General features: G+C 39.4%; 2 protein-coding genes and 1 long non-coding RNA gene across 6 annotated transcripts in view; all 3 read right to left on the bottom strand.

Moving 5' to 3' along the window:
• Positions 1–677: 677 nt before the first annotated feature.
• kazald3 (Kazal-type serine peptidase inhibitor domain 3) lies at positions 678–5,114 on the bottom strand. Its single transcript, XM_039804510.1, has 4 exons — positions 4,196–5,114; positions 2,276–2,436; positions 2,047–2,194; positions 678–1,944 (listed from the first exon to the last, which is right to left on the bottom strand). The coding sequence occupies exons 1-4, from the start codon at positions 4,740–4,742 to the stop codon at positions 1,859–1,861; spliced, it is 942 nt and encodes a 313-aa protein (XP_039660444.1). The 5' UTR covers positions 4,743–5,114; the 3' UTR covers positions 678–1,858.
• Positions 5,115–10,334: 5,220 nt separating this feature from the next.
• LOC120561401 lies at positions 10,335–17,380 on the bottom strand. Its single transcript, XR_005639594.1, has 3 exons — positions 17,247–17,380; positions 17,027–17,125; positions 10,335–11,112 (listed from the first exon to the last, which is right to left on the bottom strand). It is a non-coding gene; the product is annotated as an uncharacterized LOC120561401 (long non-coding RNA).
• A 2,049-nt stretch (positions 17,381–19,429) lies between these two features.
• Positions 19,430–23,786, bottom strand: part of grin1b (glutamate receptor, ionotropic, N-methyl D-aspartate 1b) — a 75,730-nt gene continuing 71,373 nt past the window's right edge. For all 4 annotated transcript variants that reach the window (XM_039802857.1, XM_039802858.1, XM_039802860.1 and 1 more), the window contains one exon: positions 19,430–23,786. This exon is cut by the window's right edge and continues 1,917 nt beyond it. The gene's annotated coding sequence lies outside the window, so the exon portion shown is untranslated.

Raw genomic sequence — 23,786 nt, 5'->3', positions numbered from 1 at the left:
GTTTTCTGCAAACATAATGTCCTGCAGACATTCACAGGGTCTGTGCATGCGTGAACAGAGTCATTAAAACAACATGGTCTCAACAGTACACTCCAGTGTTGTGAGCTACACATTCACATGCAGTGAGGAACAGTGGAACTCAGAACCAAACATGGCCAGGGCTCTCAAAAAGCCTGGAATTAAAAGAATTAAATTTAATGTGTACACTGTACATATGCACGGAATATATGAATGTGCCCTCCTACTGCACGTGCAAAAATATACTGTCAATACTTTACGATTCATTGCAGAGAATATTTAGTCTGAGACCACAGAGAAACTAAAATATGAATCACCGTTTTATTCTAAGTGTTTATTTTTCCCTTTTAAAAAAAAAAAAAAAATTGCTTTCCCCAGAAAAAAAACAATGAAAACACCAACGCACAATGGAGAGGTTATGGCTCCACTGATAATGTTTTCAGTCAGGATTTTAGCAAACACACACAGATATGGTGGAGATAAACAACTTTTATACAGAAGTTATCTGATCTGCTTTCTCACTGCCTGTACCATATTATACATACATGGTCTGTACAGCAAAAATTGTTTCCAGTCACGCATGCACGCACGCACACATGCGCACGCCCACACACACACACACACACACACACACACACACACACACACACACACACACACACACACACACACACACACACACACACACACACACACACACACACAATTTATATATAAAGTCTGTTATTGATTTGAGTCTTTTCATGGTAAAATATGTTTTTCATTCTGGTTGGAAAAAGTTTCGACTGTAAAGACAAAGTTCTGCCGTTTGTTCAGAAAATAACAAATATGCTGTATGGACAAAAGTTTGTGGACAGCTGAACATACAGCAAATGTTTATGTTTGCTCCTTTAAAAACCTGAGTGGAAACAGCAGAAACAAAACTGTAAATATGTGTAAAAGAGTTTCCTGTGAGGTGTAACAGTAGTTGGATAGAAACAGAAACAGACGATGACATACAGTGCGTGCTAAGAAATGACATTATTGTTGCACAAACTTTTTTTTTCTTGTCAAACATTTTTCAGGCCCACAGCAGGGCCTGGGGAACTTATTATCAGTATGTATTATTGACATAGTATGTGATGTGTGAACTAGATTTGAAGCAATTTAGGATGAAAAGTCTGTCAATGACGCTGTGAGAAAGAATTTCAACTCCGGACGATATCAGAGGGCAACAAAGGGTTGAGTTGTTGGAAAACAAAGTTTCTGCTGGTTAATAGATTCACCACATGTTGGTTCAGTTTCCTCAGACATACAGTATTTCATCACTGCTGGTGCTCTCAGAGGAGGTTTAACTTCCTGTCGGGTTTCTAATCTGCATAGTGTGATTTATTCCATGTATTTGATGGTCAGTGATGCAGCAGCACAGAGCGGAAACACAAACACTAGTTTGTTAATTTTTTTTTTTTTACATTTATTTATGGGATAAAGTTGGTTTCACAGTGACGGAGCCGACAGGAGACTCGGGCTCGACCCTGCAACACCAACAACACGTTCAACATGCTGAGCCTCCGTGTCACCACCCGCTGTGACATAGGAGTAATGTTGGGATACACTGAGATAATAATAATAATAACAATAACAACAATAATAATAATAATAATAATAATAATAATATAATGATCCACATTTTAATATGTTTAATATATTGCTGGAAACAAACTGGCCTGAAGCAGAATCTGCATCTGATCATCTGTCCTGTCAGAGCGTCTCATGTGTCCACCAGTGTGTGCGATGATGCGTTTACTGTCTTTGCTGAAGGGAAGCCAAACAGTTGCAGGAAGTGACATCACAACGTTGGTCAGTAAAAGTCCTGGTCGTAGTCTGTGGCGTCCATCAGCTGCTTCATCTCTGACACACTATTGGCCAGGTAGGACGACAGCTCCGCTGACAGAGAGACAGACAGTTGTTAATTCTCTTGACAAAAATTGTGAAACAAATATAGGTCTATGAGGCTACTCTCTGAAACACAGCTCCAGTCGGTCTCACCTGCTCCCAGTACTCCCAGTACAGCAGAGGCCGACACTGACCCCATGTTGTTACGAGCAACACAGCGATAGGTCCCTGAGTCCTCTGGCCCCGCCCCCTCAATCTGCAGCCAACTGGAGAGCTCAAATTTCAGAGGACCGCCCCGAGACTGAGGATGGCGAGACAGACGGGTAGTCAGACTGGAGGTGGTGTTAAAGTGTTCTGATTGGCTGGTGTCCGTGCTGCTTACCTGGACTGAGATGTGGGGGTCGTCTCCGGGCAGGACGACGTCTTGGCCCTCCTTCCTCCACTCGACCAGAGCCATCGGGAACGCAAAGACCTCACAGAGGAAGACCAGACTGCTGCCTGTCCCATTCACCTGGCTGTGAGGGGGGACCTTAATGATGGGGACTGATGGACAGATAGACAGGGAGAAACAGATAGAGAGAAACAGATAGAGAGAGACAGATAGAGAGAGACAGGAAGGCAAAAACAACAGTAGAATGACGCAATGTAACTTCACCCAAACTCAGACAGAAAAATTAAGAAAACTTCCTGACAGGATGTTGGATCAACCAATGGGTGTTGTCTGTGTTTTCTTAATAGAACTCTGACCCTTTCACTGTGTGTTTTCACTTCATCAAAGTTAATTGTAAAATTTTGGTCGCATGAAAATGTCTTGTTCAGAGTTCGGTTGTACTTAGAGACACTCTGAGAAGTCATTTTGTTTGAAGCCTGCTTTTCACTGGGCAAAAATGAGCTCTTCTAAACATCCCATAATAAGCAGTTGGTTTGTAAAAATGTGGACAGTTATCCACATTTCCCAACAGGGCTAGCTCTGGTTTTATTTTTAGTGCTGTCACTGTAAATTAAAATAAAATCTTCCGCTTTGTATTAATTTAAGACAATATTGTAAACTCATTGTCTCCAGGAAGTCACAGCAAAGGGCATGTGTACATTCTTTAGAAATATTTGTATCCACAAAATACCAGAAAACAGTTTAGGGGGAACCAAAGTCAAAATCAGAGTCAGAAAACCTCCAGAGCGACAGGAAACCAGGTTTATTCAGGATCTCAGAGTCAGTGTGAACAGGAAGTGAAGAAGAAGGATAGCAGGGCGAGAGACATTGTAATCCTATGAGAGAGAGAGAGAGAGAGAGAGAGAGAGAGAGAGAGAGAGAGAGAGGAGAGAGAGGATAAATTACAGAGTAAAACCTCTTTTCAACCTTGAAGGTCAAACTGCTCATGGTTTATTTCTCTTCTCTCCATTAAAACTGAGGAATGTGCTGAAAGGAGCTTTTTATTTAAAGTGCTCATATTATGCTTTTTGGCTTTTTCCCTTTCCTTCATTGTGTTATATATTTTTTTTGTGCACAAAAAGCCCAAAGTCCAGCCCAAAGGGACTTACCATCTCCAACAGAAAACACTTCACAAACTGCTCCAAACAGCTCTATTGTAGTCCAGCCTTTACTTCAGAGACAAACGTGCATCACTTTGTAACACACCGCCACACACAGATAGGTACGAGACACCACTGTCAAATTTGCAATAATAACACTTTCTTTAATGATGAATCGAGAAAAGAGGAGGAGGAGGAGGAGGAATGTTAAACAGTGTTGGAGTGTTTCTCTTCAGACACTGGCTGTTTGTTAGAACAGAGCACAGAGACGGGTGGAGCTCGGAGTCGGAACAGGAGGAGGGGGTCACAGTCAGACCTGGTCCCCTCCATCAGATCACAGATGCTAACACTGCTCTCTGAGCTAAGAGGCAGGTTTCCTTCTTGAGATAAAGAACATTTTCCACCCATTACTTTTGTGATTTGAGAAGTTTGTTTCTTTTCTGGTGTTGTAGGCTACTTGGCTATTGACAAAGCTGATGTGAATGAACAGACAGAGTTACAGACAGTGAAGCATTGGCAGCAGGAGGAGCAGACAAAGTAAATGATGACTGTCACAGCTGGAAACTTTTGTTTGGTTTCTCTACAATTTTGAGGTAGGCCTACTTTTAGTAATTAAGTAATTAAGTTACATTGCGAATGCAGGACTTTTATTTGTTGTAGCCTAGGCTAGGCCTAACTGAAGTAGGATTTTTAAAATGTGTAGCCTAAATTGGATATGGTCAGCACCTCAGGGAAACAGACAGACAGACAGACAGACAGACAGGTGTCCTACCGGTTTTGCAGGGGCCCCTCCCTCTGGTCTTGAGCCCTGGTTTGGAGAAAGCAGCCTCTCTGAACTGACACAGGTTCATGTATGTTACTCCATCAGTGCCACACACCGCCTCCTGCTCCTCACACACACACACCTCCTCCACATCATCCTCCTCTCCTCCGCCTCCTCCTCCTGCGGGCAGCGGGTCCGCCTGGCACCGCAGCCCGGTCCCGCAGAGCCCGTAAAAAACGCTACGGTCCCCCGGGTCGCAGGCTTGACCCTCCAGGTTTCCGCACTCCTTGCAGCAGCCGCAGGAGTCCTGCACCAGGCCGGACCTGCAGCCCCGGGTCTCTGGGCACAGGTCCGGCTCACACAGCCCGCAGCCCTCCGCCACGCCGGTCCCGTTCCGCCCCCCACCACCTCCCAGCTCCTCATCCAGCCGCTCGTAGTCCAGCAGCGGGTCGGTGAACTGGCCAGGCGTCTCGGTGCTGAGGTCTGGCAGCTTGTTGGGGAAGGCCCGACATGTGTGGAGGTAGAGAAGGAGAACTAGTCCTCTCATCCCCGGCATTTCAACCCGGTCTGTGGGTTCCGTTTGGCTCCTAACACCGTCACTGGACGGGTGATGCCGGCTCGACCCGGTACTTTCTCCGGTTCAACGCGACAGAACAATCCAGAACCAGAACCGTAGTTAAATTAAAAACCCGACACTCGCATTCCTCGCCGACCCAAACACCGGGGAAAGCAGCACGAAAACCCAGGGAAACTCGGAAGAACTCGGGAAAAGTTAAAGAAAAGTTCAACTTCTCTCTGAAACAACTTTTTTTTTTAAACAACAAAGAAAACAGTTTTTTATTTCAAAGTTAAAAGTTTGAATCTGTCTGAACTCATCGGAGGTTTAAACAGCTGAGCTGCTCGCGCTGCACCGCCGCACACAGACAGGTACGAGACACCACTGTCAAATTTGCAATAATAAAACTCCCAACGTCCGGTCACATCCTTCAAAATAAAAAGCTGACAAATGTGTTTTGGGCTTTAGGATCAGTCTTAAAGGAGAGGATGTCATTGTAAAAGTCAGTTTTAAATCAATACTTGTGTAGCCTACCTTTTGTTCGCTCTAATTGTTTCTCCTGTCCATATAGGCCTACTGAGGAAAAGATCCCAGCAATGTCAATATTCTGATGGGGGACAAAATCCATAGTCCTTTATTCAAAGTTTAGCAAAAACTAATATTAGTCTTTTTAGTATGGCATTCCCTCTTTGTGTTACTATCCTTTCACTGCAGCTCAATACGATAATGTATTTAGGCTATGGTGCTTTTATTTATTTATTTTTAAATAGGACGCTCTACCTGCAGTGGAAGAAGTAGGCCTATTATTGAAGTAAAAATACCAATAACACACAGTCTAAAAATACTCCATTGCAATAGGCTAAATTTCAAATTGGACTTAGGCTAAGTAAAAGCACAAAAGTGTTATCAGAAGTATTATCAGCAAAATTATACTCATTATAGACAGAATGGCACCTACTTTCACAATGTCATCTAGAATATTATATAGACTAATTCTTTCTAAGAGCTTTTTAATGTTGTAGTTCATCAATGAGGAGCCAAGTTTACATAAACAAAAGCATTTAACGACTCTTGATCGAGGAGAATAGGATTAAGCAATATAATTCAACCATGTGTGTAGCCTAGTGTCTTGTATAGCCATCGCAACCGAAGCTTATGTATTTCTGAAGGGGTATTTAACTCATGCTGGAGGTATTAGAAATACCGAATATATATATATATATATATATATATATATATATATATATATATATATCAAGCAACTGTTGTCCTGCTGTCATCGAGGAGAAACAGTTGAACAACTACTCTGCTTGAAACAGGTTGTGACTTGTTGTTATGTCTGTAATGTTGGTCACTGACCTGAATGTAACTGGTACCACTGTCTCAACTTAAACAGCGTGAGTTTGTAAGCTGGAAATCTTACCACAGTATACTGGGTAGATTAGTAGTAGGCCTACTGCATCATATATGTTTTATATGTAAAAAGTACCTTACAATAAGTGTTAACCTTAATGTAGTGAAGTAAAAAGTATAACATTTCCCACTAAGATGTAGTAAAGTAGAAGCAAGCAAAATGTAACTACTAAAGTACAAGTATGTCAAAAGTGTACTAGTACAGTACTTCAGTAAATGTACACTTAGTTACAGTCCACCACTGTAGATTAAAAACACACAACAGGCACAAGGTTACATTAAATCAAACATTATATCTCAGCAAGAAAACACAAACAAGGAATTTGGTACCATAACTTTGAAAGATAGGCCAATTAAAAAATATAGCTTCATATTTATTTTAGTCAAACTTTGGAATACATTTGTATAGGGGAACTATGGATGTAGTCCTCTATAACTTAAAATGAAATTAGGAAGGATTAATTTGTGGTCAGTCGTTTGTGGTCAGACACCCACGAGCAAATAATAATAATAATAATAATAATAATAATAATAATAAGTTTATTTGATATAGCACCTTTCACAGACAAAGTCACAAAGTGCTTCACATGATAAACATTTGTACAAAACATAAGTTCTACAACTAAAAAGACTAAAAACAATCATTAAAAGACACCAAAAAATTACATACATGAATCAAAAGCAAATTTAAACAAGTGCGTCTTCAGCTGCTTTTTAAAAGCTTCAACAGAGACTGCAGAACGTAAGACAATAGAAAGAGCATTCCACAGGTTTGGAGCCACCGCTTCAAAGGAACGGTCACCTCTAGTTTTTAAACGGGTGCGTGGGACAACCAGTAATCCCTGGTTAGAAGACCTGAGGGGCCTGTTCGTAATGTACGAATGGAGCAGGTCCGAGATATAGCCTACACAGGTGCCTGACCATGCAAAGCTTTATAAGTCAGAACCAAAACTTTAAATTTGTTCCTGAAGTTAATCGGAAGCTATCCACAAATCCACTAATCGTGCAATTTCCATTGAAATTAATTATACTTGCTTCGAAATGTCACAGTTTTAAATGCTAGCATGACCACGACTTAAAATGTTTAGTAGAAATTATTTCATACATTTTAGTCTTTGAAATGTTTGAACATTTGATGAAAAATAACTTCTTCCCTAACCTTGACATACTCTACCTACCTTTTATTTTGAAGGCGCAGCAGTCTTGTTTCCGGTCTCGTTCTGTCTTGCCTGATAGAGTTTTGAGGATCTAATAGACGGTAGCCCGCGGCGGTATTTCTGATGTGCTCCCTTCAGCATGCGCAGCAGCAGCAGCTGTGCGCTCGCGCTCCCTTCCCCCTGCCTGACGTGACAGCTGTTTAACTCATCATCAGGTTTTTGAAGTCTGGAAAGGTTCCCAGGGTCCTCCAGGAGGTTTCAGGTCTCTTACACGGAACCTTTTGAGTTTTCCAGGAAGAGGTCCTTGAAAGAGTTACTGGGGTCTGTGAAGGGGTTCTGGTCTCCAAAGAGAAATTCTTCATAGTTCTTGAATAGGGCATCCAGGAATCATTGAGGACGCTGAGAATATCTTTAAGGGGGTTCCCTGGGGTCTTTAGGATGTTCTTATAATCCATGATGTTTAAGTTTTGAGATGGTTTCCTTAGAGGGGCAATGGTGCTTGAATAAGCTTAAGTTATATTTTTAGGTGTCCTTGATTTTCTATGGTTCCTCAAAGGAATTCAAGGGGTCCTTGTGGAAGCCCTTTAGAGGTTCCAGTGGTCTTTCAAAGGAAAGGTTCTTGGTGGTTCCAAGGGTCCTTAAAGGGGTTTTAAAGAGGCCTTAAGTAGGTTTTAGGGTTCCGGGGGTACCTCCTAAGAATCTATAAATCTTTTAAGACTATCCAGTCTTCCTCAAGAGAGTCTTGAAATGGTTCCAGGGAAATGATGCGCTCTGGAATGTTTCCTGGGTTCTGTTGTAGTTTCTCAGGGTCCATGAGTCATTTCAGGGGTTCTGGAGGTGCTTGAATGAGCCTCCATGAAGTTTTTAGATGACCTTGAAATGCTAAGTATTTGTGGAGGCTCCAAGCATCATTTAAGGGGTTTCAGTGGTTCTTGGTGGGATCAGGAATTTTTGAGTAGGTTCTAAGATCTTTGAGGGATACAATGGTATAAAGTTATGAAGTTCTAGGGCTTTATGGTTGGTTTCTAAGACTTGATAAAAAGAAATCCTTAAAAGGGTTCAGGGATTGTTTTTGATGGAGGGGTTCTACAAGTTCTTGACAGGGCTTTGAGGAGCTTTTTAGGGCGGTCCATGACTTCCTTGAATGGGTTGTACGTTTTTTTTTTTTAGAGGTTTCAACAATTCTGTTAGGATGTTAAAATGGTTCTTCAAGGGGTTCCTATGAGTCCTTAGGGTGCCTTGATGAGGTTCTAGGGCAGGTTATTTCATTTCAGTGGCTCTTGATGTAGCTTTTCTAGAGTTCATTGAAGAGGTTCCAATGATTTTTGAATGGCTTCAAGGATTCTTTGAGAATTCTCCAGGAGTTCTTGAGGGGCCCTGCTGGTCTAACCCCTTGTATTGTACGCTTGGGAAAGGAAGTTTAAAGGCCAATTTATGCACCTGCGTTAAATTGACGTTGCGGGTACGTACTTAGGTACGTGGAGATATGGACCCTATGCCGGACCCTATGCCGGACCCTATGCCGGACCCTATGCCGGACCCTATGCCGGACCCTACGTTGTAGCCTGACGTGCACCTATCAAAAAATGTAACTACACATCGCGGCGACACCAAACGCAACAACTGTGATTGGTAATTTCCTACTACTCATTTTCCGGGTTCTCCTTCTCCACAAACAACATGAAATCAAGGAGAGGCTTAACTTTTCCTGCTATAGCTGTCTAAACTCCTGAAAATTGTCATGCAACGCCAGCTGCAGTCTGAGTGTTGCCGCTAGAGATGCTATAACGTGAAGAAAGGCGCTGTAGAGAAAGCTGAGCCCTTCGGTTTGGGTTCACTTCTGATCAAAATAACCACGGCTGACCATTTTAATGAAGCTCTAGCTCCATGTGTCCATGCGCTTCAGCATATCTACGAGACTTTGTCATTTCTTCATTCAGACACACATCCCATCGCCTATGTATTTTTCTTTCTTCGTTGCAGAAAGCACAGCAGTAGGCATTCCTCCACAGATGCACGATTTAGAAATTACCGTGGTCATGTAAATACTCTGATTAGCGCTATATTGCCCTGTTGAGGACTGAGGCTTGTTTACCTGATTTGGTGCATAAGAACACAGTTTCAGTATGCTTGAACCACGTTTCAGTGAAAATGTTTTCGTCCTGTTTTCTGCTCCCCATAAACTCTAATAACTCCTCCATATTCTCCTCAGACTCTAAACTGTAAACACTCACTGATTTAAATTAGTTTTGCTGTAAATCTGCTGGTTTGTCACTTTTATAGTTTCACCACTTCCGAGTGAAACATTGAAAATAAACCAGCGGTGGCAGAGTGACAATCAACTGTCAGACAGAAATAGAGCTGTAATGGAGGGTTTGTTATACTTCAGTCTGCTCACTGAGTTATTTGGTGCTCAGCGCTGTACTTTTCCCTGAAGGATGTAACAACATGTCTGCTGTCAGACATGCAGTCAGCTGTTATTGCTGTTGAGATTTTTTTCAGTATTTTGTGTTACAATGAGTCTGAACCTAGTGTTTACCTCCATCTGATGATATACATGTACTTAACCTTGTACTTCAAGACATTTATGAAGTGTAGCTACTACTTTAAATTTATTTCTACATATGGGACCTATGTGCTTCTTCTTCTTCTTCTTCTTCTTCTTCTTCTTCTTCTTCTTCTTCTTCTTCTTATTATTATTATTATTTTTATTATTATTATTAGCATATTATAATTTTGAACTGAGTCTTTATATTTATTAAAAGTTGAAGTTGTCTCTGTTAAGATAGGATATTAGGATAGACTTGATAAATCACTGATAATGTTTTATTTACCTTTTGCTTACTTCATCATGGACTGGTTGTTTTACAGAAAGCGTATGAATATTGGCTTAGTTTAATTGAGTTATTTAACATATTTAGTACACTTTGAGAACAAATTATGTTTTGTGACTATAAAACCATTTATGCCCAAATAGAACTTTTATTCGGAAAATATAAAACAAGAGTTCAGCAGACAGGCGAAGCAATCAGGGAGCTTTTATTATGGTAAATTCTAACAATGTTAAAGGAGAATTGCACACATTTTTACACTGTCTCTGATAACGCAGATGATGTCATAATGATGTCGTCAGTCTATGAGGCTCTACTGAAAGACGCTGTCCAGTTGCATCATTGGAAATGTAGGATCCAGATTTTTGGGCTAAAAGTCTTTTCAATCTCACAACAACTAGAAGTGAAATACTAACATTGCAGCAGTGAGCAGTCTTGAGAACAACCCAATTTTCACCTCTTTTAATATCCTGTAGTTCTTGTTTACGATAAGAAATGTTTGTAGATGAAGCAAAATATTCTAAAATCGGAACTAACCCCCGGCCAAAATCATCTTTATTTGTGGTTTCTGCAGGACTGGTTTCAGGAGGTGGGTGGTGCCACTGTCACCGCCAGGGGGCCATGGCCCTCCGTCCCCCCTCCTCCCCTTCCTCCCCCTGTTGGGAGCAGATGTGGGAGATGAACAAACAGTGGTAATTCCACAGCAGAATCAGCAGCATCAGCAGCAGACTGCAGAGCAGCAGGACAACCAGCAGGGGGAGACGACAAGACACCGGCGGAGAGTCGGGGACGCCACAGCTGACAGGGAGAGGAAGAGGAGGGGGAGGAGGGGGGGGTGAGGAGCAGCGGTGGAGCCACAAACAGAAACGTTTAAGTCCAGATGGTTTGTGTCCAGATCTTTTCTGAGATGAAGACATCCTCCTCAAGGTACTGAAGTTCCTAGGGGTGTTTTTTTGTTTAGATTGGCTTCTGAAGATTAAAAAGAGAAACAAAGTTTCATAATTCACTGAATCAGTTGGTCTCAACCTAAAACAATTGTAAAAGTCCATTTATTCTACTTCAGTAAAAAAGAAAGTTATCAGCAAAATGTGCTTTTATTGTGAAAGTAAAAATGTACTCATTACAGTCCAATAAAATGTTCCCTAGCTGTGACTGTTATATGCTTGGATTAATATTACTGATGCATTCATTTGTAACCCAAAGGGACATCTTCAGATATCTTGTTTTGTTTGATTAACAGTCCAAAACCCCAAAATATTCAGTTCAGAAAAACACAGCATATTCACATTGATATTTATAGCATTTTTGCTTCAAAAAACATCTAATCATCATTATCTTTAACAGCCTTGTTGCAGTAAAGCTGTTAAATAAAATACAAAAATTCCCTCTGAGTTATAGTGAAGCAGATAGTACTCGAAAAAGTACGAGTACATTAAGGACAGCACGAGAACCCGAATGCAGATGAAGGGTGCATGCAGTAAAATAATAAAAAATAACTAAAGGTTTACTTTAGGTTTGAGTCCAAAAAAAGGTAGGAAACTAACAAAACTCCAAACATCAACAAAGGCATGAAGTAGATCATTCAAAGCGACAGGGAATACCCAGAACACACTCGTAGGAAAGAGGCTGGCAAACTTGACGAACTGACCCCAGGCAAAGGGAGCACGCACACTAAATACACATGGCGATGGGGGTTGTAGCGAGAGACAGGTGACATGAGGGCTGATGAGCAGGTGATACACATCAGAGGCCCGTTCCAGGTAGAAGGTTTAACAAACTCTGAGTCTAACCCTGATGTCTGAGTTGATTTACCCTGAGATGGGAAACTCTGAGTTTTCGGGTTCCAGAACAGCTGATTTGAGTTGGTTCAATCAACTCAGAGTAGGTTCACTCAGGGTTACGCGCGTGCACAAAAGGCAGCATGAATGGAGCCATGATTCTACGATTCACCATGGTAACAACCACAAACAAACTGGTCGGCGGAAATACTCATGCGCACAAACAGCGAGTTTGAACATGTGTTTCGTTAAAAAAGCAAGACAGCGGCTGCTGCTGCAAAAGAGAGAGAATTGGTGTGGGAGAAAATTGCTGCTCGAGTCAATGTCAATTTCATATTTAATCACAGTTAACTTATAATATTACTGGTGAAAACTGGAATTGTATTACACCTATAATTTCATTTAGGTGCAATCCTGCGGGCAAAAAAGTAAACTATACTAATCCCATTCTGAGGCTGCAGCACCATGATCATTAACAGAACTATAATGTATAATGATGTATTTCTTTTTAATGGCTCTACTGTCCAGGGAACACTACAAAAACGTTTAAAAAACGTTTCAGAGCGAGTCACACTTTTCTGATGGCTCTGCATACAGTGGCTTAGCCTACTATTACAGTGTGATCCGCTACACTGTTGTAAAGAAAACTGCTGTTTGCAAAAAACGTAATGCGATACAAAGAATCTGCTGGGATGTTAAAGCCTGTCCACGATGGTTGATGTTATTGAGATGAGGATGGATAAGGTATCTACATATCTGATGGACTGTGATAAAAAATACCTCTCAAATTGGTTATGTGGAAATGAAAATACATCTATAGTTGGGACTCAATACCGACGTAAACTCTCTGTGAATTAATACAGCTTTTTCATCAATGGGATCGTCGTCAAAAGGACATGACATGTTTGAGGAAAAAACGTTTTATAATCTGCCTAATATAAACCAATACGTTTTTTTATTCATGCTGATAAAACTGCATTAAAATGCGCCTGATACAGACTGAATGAATGAATGAGGAAATGAGTTTCTCCCTCTCAGCGGGAGGAGACTGAGAGAAACTCGAGGTTTCTTGAAGAAAACCTGCTCCCGACCAGGTTAGGTTCACAGACTCAGTTACCATAGTAACTGACTCCGAGGTTAAGTTACCATAGTAACTGACTCTGAGGTTAAGTTACCTCTCTTTCTGGAACGGAAAACCCAGAGTTTCCCTCATCTCAGGGTTAACCAACTCAGAGTTTTCACTAAACCTGCTTTCTGGAACGGGCCTCAGGGTGTAGCAGACAATCACAAAGGCGCGAAAACACACACATGGCAGGAAGCCGAACAAGACATGACACATGAGAAGTGACCCTACAAAATAAAACCAGACACTAAACACTAAACAAAACCAAAATGGGGAACTCCATCTGCTGAAGAAGTTCACGTTTTGTGATTGAAAAAAATACAAGACCTTTAACGATATAGGTTGTTTATTCCGACCCTCTAATACGACCCACAGGAGTGTTTCATATATTAGTGCCCCTAGTAAACGAAATGGTCTCGATTGTAAATGTGTCAAAGTTGTGAAATGGTCTCAGTTTGGTTACGTTTAGGCACAAAAGCTACTTGGTTATGTTTTAGGCACCAAAACTAAATCTAGAAAGAGATTGTGGATTGGGTTAAAATCAGACGTTACTAATTTCGGGTTATGCACGTAACGAAAAACGTGACATAGCTCCGTTTGTCCCGTAAAAAAAAAAAAAAAAAAAAAACTTTACTTTTATTGTCAAACAGGTCACAAACCCCAGTCTCCTGGGTGAAATTACTGTGTTTGTTTGTCCCATCCACCCCAACCCCAACCTCCCTCCCTCCTGAAGTGTGATTTCTGGTTGTGTGGAGGCTACACGCAGAGCTTTCGCCGTATCCTATGTAATGACGCTTACCCACTGCTAGTACTAGCTCTATTCATGAATATCAGTCACATGACCTTTTACGTCATCACACTCTTTTTCCAACTGACTGTCGCCATCTTGAGTACCTACCGGCCGGGCGGGGCCGTGGGCGGAGCGAGTACCAACCGTAACAACTAACAAGCTTGCTACAATTTACAGCTTCGTACGGATACAGTGTAGCTAAATGGCTACGAAAGGCAACATTTCGCACCTCGACTGCCATGAAAAGAAACGTTACTTTCAAAAAATATCCTCGTTAGGATGTGATCCCTACTTGATACCTGATACGTTCTTCCAGCCTCTGTCCGCTGCTACCGAACTACCAATCCTGGCATTCAATGACATATATATTAGTATATATATATATATATATATATATATATATATATATATATAGTCCATGACATCAGTTGTGACATCATCTGATATTCATGAATATAAGTTGTCTGAAGTTTATACTTGTGGGTTGGTGGGTGCATCGATCTCTTTAAGAAAATAGCAGGGCCGGCATGTGTGTTCGTGGGGAGTGTGTGGTAGAGCGAGTAAGAGAGTGACGGCGATTAGCTTCGGAGCGAGTACCGAATCTAGAGTCACAGTGAGAGAAACAAAGTGTCTCCACTGTTCTTTCTGACCACGGTGGGAAATCTGTAGCAGGAAAAGTTAACCCTCTCCTTGATTTCATGTTGGTTATGGTGAAGGAGAACCAGGAAATGAGTTGGGGGAAATGAAACGCTACCAAGCCACGGCCCGAGCGAAAAGATCTTTTTCCGAAAGGTGCATGTCAGGCTACGGCGTAGGGTCCGTGTCTGCACGTACCTACGTAAATTGCGCTTTACGTAGAATTTGGCACTCTTATATATATACACTATAAACTTATAAAAATGAGTCTGCTTGAACAAACGACTTATGTGGGCGGACACTGACAGTCTTAATTAAAAGGCTAGCAAGGCAGCTTTATTTGTAAGGCACATTTCAGCAACAAGGCAACAATTCAAAGTGCTTTAACTTAAAACATTAAAAAGCAGTTAAAACATTTGTTAAAGAGGATATAAAAAAACAGCTCAAATAGAATAAGACAAGCATGAAATGAATAAAAGTTACAGTGCAGTGTAAGAAGAGTTACTTAAAAAGGCGCCCTCAAACAGAAGAGTCTTCAGCTCTGATTTAAAAGAACTGAGAGTTGCAGCAGACTTTCAGTTTTCTGGGAGTTTGTTCCAGATATGTGTTGCCTAGAATAGAAACCGAACACTGCTTGTATATATACAGTATATGTACGCATATTTTATTTAAAGTTTTCTGTAATCTTAGCCTTTTTTTTTTTTTTTTGGTGAGTTTCTGGATAATGTGACCTTTCATAATAAATAAATAAAATAACTGTTAACATTAAGTCACACTATTTAACTTTAAAGGTCAGACGTCAAAAAGGTTGAATGAACATCACTGACAGTAAACTGCCACATGAATATCAGGAGCGACTTCATTTGATGTAAACTAAGAATCCTGAGACGAAGAACGCATACTGTGACTTCCTCAGCTGCAGGCTGGTTATTTAACAAGAAGAAGAAACAAACTAAAAATGAAATAAAGAGTTTATCAGTGTTATCAGCTGCAGTACAAACACGTGTTTACAGTTAAATTATTTCAGGTCGGGTTTTCAGGAAGAAGAAAAACATGTTTCTGAGAAGAAAAGTCCAGTCAACAGTGACAGTGTGAAGAGTGTGTTGCTCATACTCAAGTGTAGAACCAGTCTGATGAGTGTGTTGTGTTTTTGACAGCTAAGAGAACCAACTGGTTTACTTTCAGGAGGTGAAGAAGTAAATCGGCAGGTCTGATCTCAGGGGATTAATCCTTCTTTTTCATTTCCTTTTAAAGATCAACTCTGCATCATGTTTAACAACTGAATTTCAGCTGAGCCTCACACATCCAGTATCTATATATATACAGGTTTCTGTAAATTATATTTACATAGGGCTGAGTGCTCTTTATAACTAATAACTAAAAACGTATATACAGGGTCCTAAAATAAAATAAAGTAAAAATAAGTATAATAAAATAAAATGAAATATAGAACAATAAAATAATAGTGCTGGAAGTATTATGATTTTAGTACTAATACCACACTGTAAAAATACTTTACAGTAAAAGTCCTGCATTGAAATAATCCTTCGGCCAAAGTAGCGTATAATCATGAAAATGTAGTTTAAGTTGGCCTATTAAAAGTACAAAAAAGGTATAATATTATATATAATATCATTAGATATACTCATGCATTCATGTAAAAGCAGGATTTTACTGTTGTAGCTTGTTGAGGTGGAGCTCATTTGGAACAAGAGGAAGAGGAGGAAGATGAGGTGGTGTCCAGATATTGAACCACGGCCTGTGTTCACTCGTCTCCTCAGCTCTGCTCCGCTTCATTATCAGCTCTAAAAATACCATGTGGTTACCGCGGCAACGGAATGAAGGGCTTCAGTGTTACTGTGACGACCACCAAGAGGAAGGGAGAGGAGGAATAAGTGTAACTCCTCCTGAAACTACATGACTGTATGTAGTTTCATGTCCTGTATCACATGTCATGTCCTTGTGTCATCATGTCTGCTCTCTTTTATAAATAAAGATTCAATTACTGATTTTTTTGAAACAGTGACTATCAGTGTTTTTACAATTAGTTTCCACTTAGTATTTACAACTTTCCTACAGGAAGGGGATCTGATATCTGAGTTTTATCACTCATGCAGAATAATATACTTTTAATAACTAATACTTTTTAATCATTGACTTTAAGAAGTAAAAACATGTTTCTCCAAAAAGAAAATAGTTTATTAAACTTAAGAAGGAGAATCATTTTCTGAATCATTCTGAATCATTTTCTGAATCCCCTAAATATGCAGATATACGGTTTTCATTGGTCAGCGACTCATTCATCTTAAATGTCCTGAAGTAAATATTAATTTATTACTTGAAGCAGCTTCTTTATGATTAATGCTAGAACGGATGATCCTGAGGGACGGGCGAAGGCATGACCTGCTCTGATTGGTTGATCTAGGGCAGGCCTCCATTCCATTCATTCTAGCATCAACCCTTCTTTATCTCATCTGTACATTGCATTGTGGGAGAATCGTGTCACTTTTCTAGGGATTAAAAACCAGTTTAGACTGTGATGTGTGTTTGACTCACCTTTCAGTGCTCTCCTTTGTTGGTTCCTTCCTTTACCTCTTCTTCTTCTTCAGTTGGTGAAACACCTGTTGCTCCACGTGCTTCGGCCAATCAAACCAGCTGATCAAAAGAAGTCAAATCCATTCAAAGGAAACAAAATTATCAATAATCAATCATCCATCAAAAACCCCTGTGTGGAAACATTTATTATCAAGGTAATCAGATACAGACGATCACTTACTGGAGACTGAAGGTCAGCTGGTTGGTCGGCGATGTGTTGAGCAGCGGTGGAGGTGGGTGAATGCATGGAGGCGTCCTGTCCTCTATCAGTCTTTTGGGGGGGGGGCGGAGCTGCAGCTGCCTGCTCCAACCTTCAGACTGAGAGTAAACAACAGACCTGCTGAGCACAGAGCTGCAGCCAAATATAGATTTTACCTTTTACAAGTTGTATTTAAACCTGCAACAACTGCAGAAACAGGAAGTGAACACAACGTCAACAAATGGTGAATTTAATTTCCACATCCAGCAGTTAAAGAGCAACATGATGATTCATTAGGAGTCTTTGTGTTTGTGTCCACCTGATCAATGTAAGTCCAATAGTCTCTGTCTTTTTGCTCTGATTTTGGTCTCCACCCACTCCTGAGGCAAATATCTGTTTCCTCAGCTGCTAAATGCTCCACTGTGTTCCTCTTAAAAAAGTATGCACAACAGTTCCTATGATATCTTACGTAATATGACCGTTCTATTTAAACCTGTGAATTGGAGACCAGTATGACATGGCCCTTACATGATTGTCAAATCATTTTAGGCATCAAAACTACTTGGTTAAGCTTAGAAGAAAAAAAATAGTTTGGGTTAAAATAAGTACTTCCATACATGTAGCGCTGTTTAATGTGACATAGTGATTTACGAACATCCCTTTAAATGACAACGTTGACATGTAGTGATAGTCCTGTGTTTTTGGACCCACCCAACCACTCCAGACTGTGAATGAGGACAGTATGTCAGCTGATCATTCTCTGAAGCTTCATCACTAAGAGAGACACCTTTTTATTATTATGAATTTTTTTTTAGCTGCTTTAAATGCAGGAGAAATTTCCACTGAAAATCAACTACTCAAACTAATTTAACTGTCTCACATCTGTGTCTCTTTTTTTCCTCTCTTCTTTTTTTGAAATATGAACCAGATTACAGAAAATGACATTATGAAATTACAGACTCAAAAATGTTAACTTGGAAACAAGAAAATGTTAACTTGGAAACAAGTATAAATAATTTCACTACTGTTTTTTACTCATTTGACCCAAATAAGATTTAATAATAGAGAAAACTTACTCGATAAACTGGCTGGAGGTTTTCAAATAAAATAAGTGTCACAAGCTGATTTGGACTTGCAAACATATGAAACTCTGTGTTCTCTTAAGGCTGTTTTATGCTTCTGCGTCAACTCCATGCTTCAGCTACGCCGTCGCTCCTTTGTCGTGACCCTTTCGGAGTTCTGCGTCGGGGTTGCTTTGCATCGCGGTGCATTTCACCGCCATAACGCGGGTGATAAGTTTGAGGTTATTTGCGAGGTGTCTGGCATGCCAGTTTATATTATGTTAGCAAGCAAACTTTAGCACAACTGCCCACAAAGTACTGCTTGCTGGCAAAGTGCTAATTTCAAAACGTTACTGACATATAGACACTTTACAAACGGATGACCCCGTCATTGTAACCAAAATATGTCTGAGTTTATGTCAGTGAACTAGCATGTTGCTACTCCCCACAGTAGGCTGCTTGACACACCGACTATCAACACACAGGACGAGTTGACCAATCACAGTCCCTGGTCTGCGTCGCCTCGACACAAAGTCACACATTTTTGGAGGTTCGACATTGATTCGACGCAGAAGCATAAAACAGCCTTTACTCACACCAGCAGACAGGTGAGAAGGGAAAACAAAGTGTTGCTGTACATATGGTGCAAAAAATGAAACGTTACAACACTATTTTAATTTGTTTATGAAAATCCGGTAAAGTTCCGGGACTGAATGACTGCCTGTTGCTGCTTCTTTTTTTTTTTCAATTTTCTGGAAACTTATAAACTTATCACATATTTGTGGGAAACAACAGGGTCAAATTCCAAAAGACCAATCTGCTGTTTTTACACTTATTAGCCACTTCCCTTTAGTGTTGATATAGGCCTATCTGAGTTTTATTACTGACTCCAGCATGATACTTTTTTAATAAAAAAAATTACTTTACTTTCAGAAGTAAAAATATGTTTTAGACACCAGTCTCTGTAATATGATGTAGTGGCCTTTAAGGAGGAGAATTTTGTGAATCCATGAAGGGACAATTAAAAATCACCATCTATTGGAGATGCAGCAACTCAGCAACTCATTAATGTTAAATGTTCTGGACAAAACTGACAGAAAATGGTTTAAACTGAAGTAAATATTAATTTATTACTGGAAACTTAAATCTCAATATATGTAGATTGTCATGATATGCTGTACACAAACTTTACATTTCTGCAGGTTTAGTTAAGTTACACTAAACATTTACTTTATTATTTCTAATAACTAGTACCAAATGACTTTTTTTTTCTTTCCAGGAACTTTACAGTCTTCACAGCTGCATCTCAGATCCTTTAGAGACGCGGTGGGACCAGTGAGACCAGTGGGACCAGCGTTACTGGTTTCTCTGCAGTCTGCTCACAGTTCAACTGATCACTAATAATTACTGTTTAACTCTTTAATGTCGCATGAGAAAAGGTCGAGCGGCTTCAAGAATAAAACAAACAGAAGATTGCACTAACACAGTTCATGTCGAGTCCTGAAGAGGTCAAAGGTCGACTGTTCACATTCGTGGAAAAAGTGCTGCACACGGGGGAGGAAGGAGGGAAACTTCTTCTTCTACAGTTTCAGTGTTAATGAGACAGAAAGGCAAAGACATCACGTCACTTCATCTCCTTCAACAGCTGTTTTATGTAACTGACTTCTGATCAGTTTACACAGGATTATAGATTTAAACAAACAGCAGTGAGACGACGCGACATCATCATCATCACCACCATCACCATCACCATCATCATCATCATCATCATAATCATCTTCTTCTTCTGTACAACAGGAGAAAAAAAACTCCTGAAACAGGAAGTTAAATCAGTGCTTTACATCCAAAACAAATCATTAAAAAAACAAACAAACAAACAATAAGCAACAATTTAAAGTGCAAAACACTTCAGGACATCACAGCATGTCACATTATGACATCATAATAAAAGCATAAGGGTGAGCTGCACAGACACGGATCAACTTTAACACACTGATTTATTAAAGTTTTAATATAAAGTTTACAACTATACTGGTTTGATAAAATTCACCGTTATAATTAAAAATCTTTAAATTATTATTGAAAAGTTAGGAAAAAAATGAAGGACTTGAAGGAATTAGTACTCTAATACTTTATACATATGTATATATTATTGAACGCTACATGTATATTTTTATTTTATGTGTCAAAGACGATGGTTCTAAAAAAAACAACTCCTGTGTTTTATGGATCAGTTACTAGTTAGTTATTAGTTTGTGGTAACTTTAACCATAGGTTTGTTTATTAATATGCATGCATGTCAGCACATTATAAACCGAAATAAAAAAAAAACCTAAACTATACCTCTGGGCCCCTCTACAACTTCAAGATTATGTGATATGAAGCTGCTGCCTTATTTATATTAAAACCTAAATAAGATCTATTGAGGAACGTTCTGTTTTTATTGTTTTTCAGTGTTTGAGACATTTCCTAAAGCAGAGATTGACAGCATGAATAATAACATCATGTGGAGTTAAGTGTCTGCTGTATATCAAAACACACAAATCACTAAGACTAGATATTGTAAAAGACACACAGCAAACAGAAGAGTTCAGCATGAAAACGAAGTGCAGTCTGCAGCTACATAGTTCATTTTCCTGGGTGGGAGTCAGTTTAACAAAAGAAACTGATGGACATTTCTGCCGACTCTACTCTCAAATTGAACCTAAAATTAAACAGTGACGGTTCTTATAAGTTTGAGGAATATAATACATAATGACAATATGCATGAGCAGCCTCTAATTCTGTATTAAACTGTAATAAACTCATTTTATTCATGAATTGATTCCAGGTCTAAAGTGAGTCCTGGCAGGTGCAGCTCCCCTTTAACACAGCGTCAGTGTTAACAAGTGAAACGAGCCGAACGTCACTGAGAACAATGAAAAGTATGTTTTCATGAATTTAGTATAAGTGTTCAATAATAATTCTGACTGCAGATCTTTAAACTCATGTGATAATTACAACCACAGACCATCTGCTGCTCTTAAACTAAAATCAATATTTGTTTTTCAGCGCACATCGATCGGCTCCGTCGGACCTTCACCTGTGAAAAACCTTGCCGAGTTGACTTCAGGTCAGGGAGTCGCTTTAGTTCAGACAGAGCTAAATAAAAGTGAGTCTCTGGAGAATCGGCCTGCACAGACGTGACGATGACCACAACGACGAGGATGCTCCAGTAAACTAAAGGAACAAACAAATCTTTGTCTTAATTCAGCCGATCTCTGGAGAGTTTCACTGCAGCTGGAAAACTGCTGACCTGAGAGCAGCAAAGACGTTTTAATTTTCGTCTTATTTTGCTCTATGATATGCACAAAAACCTTCCCTTTTTTATGAAACAAAGGAATCACCAAAGAAAATGCTCTTCATGACAGTTTCTATAGATGCTCTTAACAGGAAGTAACCAGAAAAAAACGAGTGTAAACTGTGCCACTTTAAATTATATATGTAAAGATGAAAAACAAATAGATTAATGAAAAGGAAGATTTAGATGAACTATAATAAGCCTTTTACACATTTTCTTTAGAAATGAGATGAAATATTAGAAACCTGTTTATTGGCCCTTATTAAGTATCATCCTGATTAAAGCTGAAACAATTAGTTAATAAACGATCAGTCAATCGACAACAATCTGGCTGAGAAACAATTTTTTGATCATTGACTCATTTGTAAGCAAAAGAACATTTATGGATTTTCTTGGAGAGGAAACAGCTAGCTACAGCCAGCCATATGAGCTAAATTGGCATTAGAACTAGCATTAGTTGTGTAGGTCTTAAAAATGTCCTTATTACTATATTTTGGTGATGGGAACCATTTAGCCTATAACTGGTACTTTAGCATTAGCAGCAGCATTAAATGTGTAGCCTGTTAGGCTTATCTGGAACTTAAGCATTAGATGTCTTGTTCTTATCAAAAACCTTGCTATCATTGGAGTTTATACAGTAGCTTGTTAGACTCATCTCGTACACAGGATTAGCATTAGCCGTGCTGATCTTGGTCAGGTTTAGAAACGCTGTTATGTCTGTAGTTTAGCTGTAGGAAAAGGCTGACTACAGTTAGCCTTGTCTTCCCGTTGACCATGCAACGTTTTGGTTTTCTGGGTCAAGATTTAAAATTCAAACTTATTTTTAACGTTTTGGTTGACTTTGACACTTGTGTCACCTTTTCCGATGTTTTTGTCACCTTTTCCGATTTTTTCTGCGTTTTTTTAACATTTGTTTAGACATTTTTTCAACTGATCACTTATTTTACTTGTGAAGAGCGTTGTATGGAACCATCCATGTTATATATTTTTTTGACAATTTGGTTGAAAGAAACTTCTTTCTGATATAGAAACTTTTTGAAAATGGGTCAAATTTGACCCGAGGACAACATGAGGGTTAACTGGTACAATAGTACTAGCATTAGCTGTGTTGGTCTTCATCATATTCAGCAATCAAACTGTCATTTAGAGATTCAACATTAGTGTTTGTTGGTCTTAAATCACATTCAGAAATGATGTTATCTTCATTGTGCAGAGATGGCAAACAAACAACTAGCTTGTTAGCGTTAGTTGCTATCTCGATCTTCAGGTGATCTTTTTTCCAATAAAACAAGTTATTTGGGATATTTCTTTAATTTATTTCCTGTTTTTCTATCACTTTTAAATTGTACGGTCTCTAAACAAACTGCCAATCATCCCATGATGATAACTAAAAATAATAAACTGTGTGATGTTTCAAGTCTGTGCAGGCGGATTTTCACAAATATTTTAAGGTGAAGGTTGACGTTCTTTAAAATTACGTTCCTGAAGAAGTTTTCGTGTTCTCAGTGAGTTTTTTTTTTTTTAATAGAACAACCTTATTTATATTTAACTGTAAAGAGATGGCAGCTACATTGCCTCTGCAGCGTGAAAACCTCCTAACTCCAGCGGGCCTGTGTGGACAGGCCTGGGAAGAGTTAAGAGGTTTTCACAGGACATCAGTTTCTGTTATTGGCAGGTTGGAGTTACAGCGTTGTGGAGGTAGACAGAGACTGACATCATCAGCAGAGACACAGTGGAGGTGGAGCAGTGACTACATGTCCCATCATGCCCTGGGGCTGTCACGGGGACGGTGGGGGGAGCCTCTGGTTCAGGAAGTATTTTCTAACTGAATTAAAAGAAATTGTGATTATCATAAAGGGGGCTGGATCAATATTAATCTATTATACAAAATATTTCAGTTAAATACAAATTAAATTAAATATTTCTGGCAGTGTGAATCTGGAACATTTAAACCATGATGTAGATAAATTTCATTAAAAAAACACAATGTAAAAAATAAAAACAATATAAATTATTACACCAAATGCATTTCCTAATCAATAAAAAAATGCTATCACAAAATAATCTAATTTCCTATTCAAAATAAATATGTAATTTCAACAACTGAAGTGAATATTGAGA

Source organism: Perca fluviatilis, chromosome 6 (genome assembly GCF_010015445.1).
Source record: "Perca fluviatilis chromosome 6, GENO_Pfluv_1.0, whole genome shotgun sequence".
Taxonomy (NCBI): Eukaryota; Metazoa; Chordata; class Actinopteri; order Perciformes; family Percidae; genus Perca; species Perca fluviatilis.
Note: the sequence above shows the minus strand (reverse complement) of the source record. Positions and strands in the feature narration are given on the sequence as shown.